At 48.9% G+C, this 9,504-nt stretch overlaps 1 protein-coding gene across 1 annotated transcript; it reads right to left on the bottom strand.

The window, feature by feature from the left end:
- Nucleotides 1-4,452: 4,452 nt before the first annotated feature.
- LOC123440942 (CSC1-like protein At3g54510) lies at nt 4,453-8,901 on the bottom strand. Its single transcript, XM_045117480.1, has 10 exons — nt 8,520-8,901; nt 8,271-8,414; nt 7,894-7,957; nt 7,414-7,623; nt 6,513-6,698; nt 6,083-6,381; nt 5,706-5,985; nt 5,328-5,600; nt 5,011-5,244; nt 4,453-4,905 (listed from the first exon to the last, which is right to left on the bottom strand). Exons 1-10 carry the CDS (start codon nt 8,804-8,806, stop codon nt 4,750-4,752), a joined length of 2,133 nt encoding a protein of 710 aa, XP_044973415.1. The 5' UTR covers nt 8,807-8,901; the 3' UTR covers nt 4,453-4,749.
- Nucleotides 8,902-9,504: the final 603 nt, after the last annotated feature.

Genomic DNA, 9,504 nt, shown 5'->3' with positions numbered 1-9,504 from the left:
AGCAACGACTCATGTTGTCTAAATATCATTAGGTTTGGTTCCCGAATTGTTGGTGCATGAAAGTTGTAGGTTTTAATTGTCTATATATAAAATTGTTGGTTTGCCATGTGTAATTAAGCTTGTTGCTCCTTTGTCAATATGGAAGAAATTGTGTGTCATTATCTTAATACCTGTCGGTTTCCTTCCCAAATGGTTAATGCAGGTAAGTTCTAGGTTTTTTACTTCACACTGCATTTTTACGAGCACCCCACTTTGTGCACAGTGTTTCAGCTAATAGTGGAATAGTTCCTCACTATTCGGTCAAGGCACGTAAGAGATCTCAACTTTCATCGTATGCTTTTTTATACTCCCTCTGTAAACTAATATAAAAACGTTTAGATTATTAAAGTAATGATCTAGACGTTTTTATGTTAGTTTACGTACTTGACTGTGCGATTTGCTGCCTCCTTGCCGCCACTAAAAAAATGACATGTCACCCAGGTATCTTTGCTTCCTTTCCCAAAATTTTGGTGCACAAAACTTAATATTTTTCATTTGAAAATGCATATCAGATATTCCCTCCGTCCCATAATATAAGAACGTTTTTAACATTACACTAGTGTCACAAAAGTTCTTATAATATGAGACGGAGGGAGTAGAACATAAGGCATAATCGTTACACAACGACCACTCATGTGGTGACATAGATCTTCCGGTACCATTGTTTGGACATTGACCGCACCTACGTACACTTTCCTAATACATCCCACCTCCTTTACCTTCTACTTTCGCTTATTCTAGTCCCCTCATAGTTCAAGGTATTCTTGTGTTTTTTGGCATGTGACACCTGATTTGGAGTGATACGACTAAAATATCACAATTTACTTACGAGCACCTAAACCCCTCCATTGATAGGTTGAGCTCCTATGAGGCGGTAACCAAATTTACCGCCCGGTAACCAAAACCCTAACCAGTACCAAGAAAAAGGTAGTTCAAATTTAGCAGGATATACAAGTGCCGCGTCGCATCCAAAATTGTTAAGAAACGACGTATGCATGCATTTTAAGATGTACAGTAAAACGAACTAAAAATCAAGAAAGGATGTAAACTGATTCAAAGAGAGCTGTTTCCCGCTAGCCCATTTTTGGCACCCCATTAAACCCTCCACCGGCCGGAAGAACTCAGCCGCGTCGCCGGACCAGCAACAGCTACAAATATCGGTCCATTCTCCAGCCGGCCATCCTCCATCCATCGCCTAGCTAGAGCTAGCTAGCTATCTCCGGCCGGCCGGTGCAAGAGCAACCAATTAACCACAGCAACCATGTCCATGGCGGCGATGACGGTGCGCGAGGTGCTGTACATGTACAGTGTTGCACGGCAGGCATACGACCGGTTCTTGCCCGTGTGCGGCAGCCCGGAGAAAGCCCAGAACGCGGTGGCGCTGCTGGTGTGGCTGGACCAGGGCACCATCTCCGCCATACACCACGTGCCAGCCATGGCGCCCCACGCCGTCGCCGTCGTCGCAGAAGAGGCCAACGCCGTCCTCGAGTGCCTCCGCCACCAGGTGCCCGCACTCCCGCCCATCCCGCTCATCTCTGGTCTCTGCATGCAAGGCGGTGTGCGCATAGAGCCGGGCTTCTTCGCCTTCCACCAGGACCTCGTCGTCCGCGGCGTTGCCCACTTCCTCGATGGTGCCGGCAAGTTGGTATTCGACGACCGCCTGCACATCCTGCTCCGGAGGTCCGAGACTGGGCTGATGGTCAACACGCCGGAGCTCATGGCGCCCTACACCTCCCAGCCAGTGGCCGTGCCGGAGGACTGCCGCTCCATGTTCATCACCTTCTCCAAGGGAAATGCCCTCCACCGCGAGGAGATCTTCCAGTACTTCAGGCAGTAAGTGTGCACTTAGACTAAGTTTATACACAGACACAAGTACTAAGATCTGCATGAATGATGATTGGAACTGGATCATGCATATATCTGACGATTGGCGTGCATGGGTGCAGGAAGTGGGGTGACTGTGTGGTGAGGGTGCTGATGGAGAAGACGAAGGGAGGCCACATGCCCATGTATGGCCGGATCATCTTCAAGACAGAGGCGATCGTGAAGCTCGTGCTCAACGGCGAGAGGCTGGTCAGGATCTCCATCGGACAGCGTCAGATTTGGCTCCGCAAGTATGTCCCCAGGCCAACCAACGCCACTGCCTGATCGAGGAATCCATGCATGTATACAATCCTTGTTTGGTCTATGCTCATGCCAAATCTGCCAATCGATTTGCAACGCACCGTTTCAAAAAATATTTCGTACCGTCATGTTGAGTTTAAGGGGAAGTGTGGATTGCTTGAGATTTGAAGAGAATGTTTTTTACCCCTTAATTAGTTTGGTACGTACTAAAGAAACCATTTGATGACGTCATGGTCTAGCTTGGTATACTTTGCATCCTTTCCACTGCCTAGGAACTTCGCGGCAGAGAGTCATAGACCGTGTCGAAGGGCAATGTTCCGCCGAGACAATACATATGTATTTCCTCTGGGCCACATCACGACCGTCATCGCAAATAGAGAGAACCAAAGCATTATGCGAGGCAACCAAACCTCAAACACCGTGGAAGTACACCGATCATCGAGACCTCACCGCCGCCACAAGCCCCCAAAAGGAGGGGTCAACCATCAGCACATAATGACCAAGTACATGATTGGAAAAGGAACATCAATTTCAGAAAAAATACGCGGAGTTAAAAAGTCGGCAATTTTTCTTTCCAAAACACGGATTTGAGAAAAGTATACAAATTTTAAAATAGTCCACATATTCAAAAAAGTATGTTTATTTTTAAAAAATTACGCGACCTTGAAAAAACTACATGATTTGAAAACAGTATGTGAGTCATCGACCTATCTCAGGGGTGAGAACGCATCGGCCCCGTGTTGCTCCCGCGATCGGCCCGGGCGCCCTCCATCCGCCGCCGCCGCTAGCCAACCCCCTCCCCCTCCTCACCGAGGCAAGCGCCGTCGAGCGAAGCCCGCGCGGCGTCAGTGGCGGTGGGCCCTCCCTCCCTCTTGCGTGGCTACGGTGGCGCGGGGCGCCGGATCTCGCGAGGGCGCGGTGCTCGCCTCGTGCGTCAAGGCGGCGCGGTTCCGGTCGCTTCGTGGTGGCGCGGTGGGGCTTGCCCATGGTGCGGGCGGCCGGTCGCGGCGGAGGCGCGACTGGACGGCGTCGACTTCATCAAGAGTGGATCTCGGGCTCCTTCCTCCTCCCAAGTTCGATCCGTGCAGAGTTGGTTGCGGGGCTGGCATTCTCGCGTCGGCGTGGTGCTCCTCTGCGTGGCCGCTCGGGCCGGTGCGGCGGCTTCCTCGTCCCAGCCCAGGGGTGGGCTGGTCGGGTCCTGCCAGATCTGGCCCCGCAGGTGGCGGCGCCGATCTGAGGACTTCGGACCATGGTCGACGAAAGCTGCGTGAGGTGCTACGCGGAGTCCTCCAGGGGTGGAAAGGAGCTCCTTTCATCTCGTGGGACGGTGACCGGAGACTTGGGTTTGGGACAACGAGATCTGGGATGTCGGGGCGGCGGCCGCGGAAGGTGGACTGCGCCGTCGGCTCTTCGGCGAGTGACGCTGCGGTGGTGGTGGCATTTCTCCTCGGCTGCGTGGGAAGCGAGGAGCGAGGTAGTGGGGTTCCTGGCGATGGCATTGCTTCGGCGGCGGACTCGTCCAAATTATGGTGTAGAGGCATGTTTAGGTGACGGCGGACGTGGACCGTGGTACTTTGCCGCGAGGGAGTCTTCGGGTGAAAGCTCAATGCTCCGGCGATGCCCGTGGGTGTCGTTTCCCTCTTGAGGGCGTCGTTGTGGCATGTGTCCCGCGTCGGGGCTTCGGGTGAAAACCCTTGTCCGTATCTTCGGTCTCGACGACAGCGGCGTATTGCGTCGTAACCCTCTTAGAGGCGTCGTCGTGGAACCTACGTTTCTTCAACATCGGCTGGCAAGCTCGGATCCTCTCTCTAAGCTCCTTTGGCTCTACCTTGAGGCGGTCTTGTGGCCTTCCTATCTTTTACACGTGACGTCGTGGGCTGCGGGCAGGATCGGTGCTCCACAGTCCGGAGCGAGAGGGCACGCAGCGACAACTTGGTGTGTGTGTTGCATCGACGTCTGGTGGTTTCTGTTGGAGGCGCGGTCTCTCTTCTAGTTAGTAGCCTCGGGTGTGTCTTGATGGAGTTTGGGCACTCTTGTAAACTTGTTTTATCTTTGTTCTTTGTAATAGGGTTCCCTCGTCACTTTGTATTGATTCGGCCGTGTTGCTTTATATATAAAGCAGGGCGAAACCCTTTTTCGATAATTTTAAAAAGTTCATGGATATGGAAAAATGATGGGAATCTGAGTCAGCAGCAGCCAAAACCCGGGTGAGTCAGCACAAAACCGGTCTACCGGTCAAAACCGAGACCAGCAACGAACCTTGTCCTGGGGGTGCAAGTTGTATGGTTCCGGAATGGAGGGACCAAATCTAGACTTCACCAAGAGTTGAGGGAGGAAAAGTATACTTTTCTCTTAACAAAACTGATCATTGTCAATGTAAAGTTGTAGCAACAAGTCACGGGATAATCGCACAATTACATACTAAACCACGGAATAATTACAGAAACAAGGCATGTGCCTCTCCATCAGAAGTTCAGAACGCTGCATGCCAGCGCTCAAATATGTTGCGGCAGAACTTACAGACACACGATGACATACAAATTTTTCCTAGCGCATTATGTAGAGAAACAAGCCATAGAAACAACGTTATATCAAACAATGGACTAAAGGCTGCACCGAGCTAGATTCCGGAGAGCACCCTGTCGGACGCATCCATGGCGGCGTGTACGCTCTGACAGCATGTTCCGAGCTACATTCCGCCTCCCCCTCGATTTTATCAAGGTCGTCGTTGTCCTTGCAGATCTTGCAAAGATATACAGAAGAAAGAGCTCATTTCGATGAATCTATCTTTATGCTCTTCGCGAGAATGTACCAAGCAGATCGAGTCAAAAACAGCTATAGAGGTACCTGGACCGGCCGACATTGGAAAGTTGGAAGGAACCGGACCTTGCAGTACTCATTGAACATGATGTTCAACGCAAGCAAGGGAATCGTGGCAAACGAAGCTCCCGGCTTCGACTTCAGGCCAAACAAACCTATCATTGTAGTTTGCATGAGTGTGACCGAGAGGAAGATGTAGTGGTGAATGGTGGGCCAATATTGCCCACAGGTGTCGTACGTGATCTCATATACGTCTTCCATCTGTATGACAGAAATAAACTCGGTTACTAAAGAAAATGAAGGAAATCTGTATGGCAACCAGCCTTATTAACTGACGAAGCTACCTGGTTGATGAACACGGCATAACCGAGTAAGAAGTAGATCACAAGAATCGGGAGCAGAAGAGGTGAAACGACAGCATACACCATTCCAATCAATACTGCAAGGGAAGCAATGGGCACAACTCTGTAGTAAGGGAAGCCATACAGATATGACTCATCACTATCTCCAACAGTATGCGCCTTCAAGAAGTGCCATGTAAGCAAACCAAACTGAAGAACCTCGAAGGAGAAGCCTGACATGCCATTGGTCAAGATATATGTGATGAAGAAATCTGACTGCAACGTAAACAAGTCAGTAAGATAAAATACTTTCTGATCTGTACTTTAAACTTATCTCCGGAGACATGTCTGCAAAACAGTGGCATATAGTTTTGGGTTTACCTGTGCAGACACAGCACTTGCGAGGCGGCTAGGAATATCTTTAGGGTGCGTGAAGGATTCTCCTATCTGATGGAGCAGAGAGCCTGAAAGAATACTCAGGAAGAAAACATTTCCTAGCAAGAAGTAGAAGACCATGTTGCATGCCTTGATTTCCGTTTGACTTTTTGAAATGCACCCTTCAAATGAAGCCATGCCAAGCATTGCGAACGGAATCAAGTAGATAAATCCATTCAAAATCATGCTTGGAAGATATCCAGTTACAACAGAACTCAAACCTGGTCTGCAAGATAGCAAAGCATCAACCTGTATTAGTGTTGTTATACCCAGGTGAATCAATTGAAACTGTCCAAAATTAAATGTAAGTTTCCGCCACTAACATAAGTCGCACAGCTCTAGCCGGAGGGAACCATTTCTCAATCTTCTCAAATTGGACTATCCCTTGCACGGCTGTGACAGGGATTGTGAAGAACACTGTTAGTAAAAATGCAGCAATGAAGACTCCAACTTTGTATGCAGCAAGACGGTAGAAAGGAATAGCCAGATTTGACCATATCGTCTCAGTTGGCTCAGGAGCATAGCGTGTAACCAGTGATAGCGGATTGATATGCTGTTGCGTTTCAGCAGCTTGGGCAGCCTCCAACCGGGACTTGAATGAGACAAAAGCTACGGGTAACTCCTAGAATTGAAAATTATATTAATGTGTGACCAAAATACTTGAGCCATTGTTTATTTTAGCTACTTAAAACTATAGAATCTACCATTAGCGCCAGCAGGAGTCGCCAAAGGCACACAATGAGTATGGAATACCTTTTGTTTAAGCATATTTTTGCACTGCAGGATTCGGATAGACTGGTGCACTTCCTTCAGTTTTTGTTCCTGGCTGCGAGCATCGATTGGTCCTGTTGTGAACTTAAACCAGATCCACTGCCAAAAGTTGCATCTTCTGGTATTCCTTTTCCTCTCTATCTGTTTTTCAAGTGAAGATGCCAGCTTCTGTAATGATGATTACTTAGTTAGCCAATACCAAAAAAGCTACCACGATGCGCTTACATTTCGCCTCGATACATAACGAGTATGGTGTTTCTGTTATTTCTAGTCCTTGAGTACACAACAACCCAAGAAAAATAGGTTGTTTGTTTTAGTTTTTGACTTCGCCTTATGTTTTCTCTAGTGGCTTACTGACATGACATATGGTGATGCAATCTTTTTTTCTCAAACACACATTTAAATGCATGCAATTTTGAATCAGAAGATGCAATATTTCATACCACACATTAATGTAAAATTTACACAAAACTCCTGTACCTATGCTTTTTTCTTGTTATGTTTACAATCTAATTTTTATACCTGAAATAGGACTAGTGGCGGAGCTTGAGTGTGATGTCAGGGGGGGCTAACAGCAAAGCATACATGTTTGGGTGGCTAATAAGAATACTTTGTTCTAATTATGTCTCCCTAAACATTCTTCGGGGATTTGTGTTGGGATACACATAGCTCCACCATTGAATAGGATCATTTACTTTTGATATTCCAGCTGATATGGACAAATTCAGCTCTATGGTTCTCAAGCATATGACAAGTTGGAGCAACAAGCATGGTAGTCAGAATTGAACTCGTGCACAAATTTGAAGATACTGTTGCAGTTCATGATAAAATAATCTATAAATAGAAAAGACACAAGTGACATTGACTTATAAAATTTACTGACCTGTAATGACTCGATATTTCCATTGTCGTGCAGTATTTGATATGACTGGTAAGTCTGGTAGTGCTTTGAGAAGAAGTGATCAGCATTACACCCATAAGTTCCATGATCTGTGCACAGCGGAATTCCTTGAACTAAAATTGTGAACTGATCAGGTCTCTTCCTGTGATACTTCAAGTGTTCAATTCTTTTGTGGGACATTTCTTTGTACTCCTGGTTGAAATTAAATGGAGATGCAATTGGTAACAATATTTCATCATACAATAACTGAATAGTCACTTCTACAATGATACATCTTTCAGCCAATTGACGTAAAGTGTTCAAATGAACTCAACAGTCCTTGATTAGGAGAACACACCGACAATTTACTTAAAAAGTTGAGAAGTTAGACAAGATAACAACACTGAATTTTGGTGCCAAGTATCGAACGCCCCAACGGAACAAATAGAAGTTAGTTAGCTGAAAGAATTTACAAACGCTCACCTTGTGAAGCAAATACACCACATAAAAGGATATGAAGCACAGGCATGAGAAATGCACCCAGAGCCTGTCATGAAAGGAGAATTTCATCAGTTACAGGATTAGCACCAGTTTCAGTTGACAGGAAACAGTAGAGTCAGCGACCGGTCAATTCTTTAAAGGTCCTATGAACTAGATACTGAATTAAGACCTCTCAAAATACTGGATCATTGTTGCCACTTTTTGTCATGATCATAAGGCAATTCAGAGCATAATTTTACTTATACGTACACTTCCGGACACAAATTTCTACAGATTTATGAACCACCACAGCGTTTGATTGCATATTGTATGAACAGCTGAATGGTGAGACTGAAAGAAAAAATGCAGGCAGGGCAAACCTGTCAGAGCCCTTGGGCACGTTGGACACGGTGAAAAGCTCCATGGAGTTCTGCCTCTTGGGGTCGGATGGACCTTCACTGGTGTAGTTCACCGGCGCAAGGACCAGCACTCCGACAACCGAGCAGACGCTGAAGCACTTGATCCTGCATTTCGATGGATCGAATCGAACCACGCAGGACGTGAGTATGTATGAATGATACAGCTACAGGATTAACATTCAGGAAAGTGGATCCGATCGGCTGACGCACCCGAACTTGAAGAGGCGGATGACGGCGAGCGCGTCGAGGCCGTGGCGCCGGAGCACGTCGTCGTCGTTGATCCCGAACGCGGCGCGGATCCACCGGAACGAGGGGGTCAGCCGCCCCGTGCCGAGCGGCAGCACCCCGCCGCCGGAACCGCCGGCGCCCGCCATCCGCCGCGGCAGGTAGACGGGCGCGTTCCCCGGCTGCTTCTTGAGCATGGAGAAGAGGGAGAGCGCCACCAGCGCCAGCCCCAGGTTGATCGCCGCCGACGCCAGCAGCCCCTCCGCGTCCATGCTGCTGCCGCGCGCCGCTGCCCAGCCGGACCCAGACCTCCGCCACTGCCAGCGCCAGCGCCGCTCCCCCGACCGCTATAGGGGATAGCGCAGCCGCGCGCGCGCGCATGTCGCTGTCCCTTTGTTTCGGGCCCCGCGGGGGTGCGGTGGCCGGAGGCGGGTGGCGACGTGGCGGTCGCGGGGGCGCGGGGCGGCCACAGCTCGACACGTCCATCCCGCGCCGCAAATGGCGATCGGAGAGGAGACGCGGGCCCGTTCGTCCCGAACCACATGGTCGGCTCGTGGAATTTGCGGCCCAACCGCGGGACGCAGTGCGCACAAAACAAAAAAACGAACTTTTCTCAAAAAAAGAAAAAAAAAGATTAGCTTAGATTGATGGGTTTTTTATTACGGTAAAACCATGGGTGTCGGTATATATATATAACGGGTATTGCTTCCGTCGAAAAAACCCATCGCTGTATTTTTTTTAAAAAGCCCCTGTAATTTTTGTTATTCAACCCGCGCTCCATCATTTATCTGCAACACAAAAAAAAACGATTCGCTGCAAAAATTATACCCGTACGCATCGCCTCCTCCCGTCGATCCTGGGCTACCCTGGTCTGTGCCCAGGCGCCGACGCGGCCGACCTCAACCGCCACCGCTGCGGATCTCAACCCACCCGCCTCCGCGGTCGTACCTCTCCCCGCTCACTGCCCCCG

This window comes from Hordeum vulgare, chromosome 3H (genome assembly GCF_904849725.1).
Source record: "Hordeum vulgare subsp. vulgare chromosome 3H, MorexV3_pseudomolecules_assembly, whole genome shotgun sequence".
Lineage (NCBI taxonomy): Eukaryota > Viridiplantae > Streptophyta > Magnoliopsida > Poales > Poaceae > Hordeum > Hordeum vulgare.
This window is presented reverse-complemented; position numbering and strand designations above follow the sequence as displayed.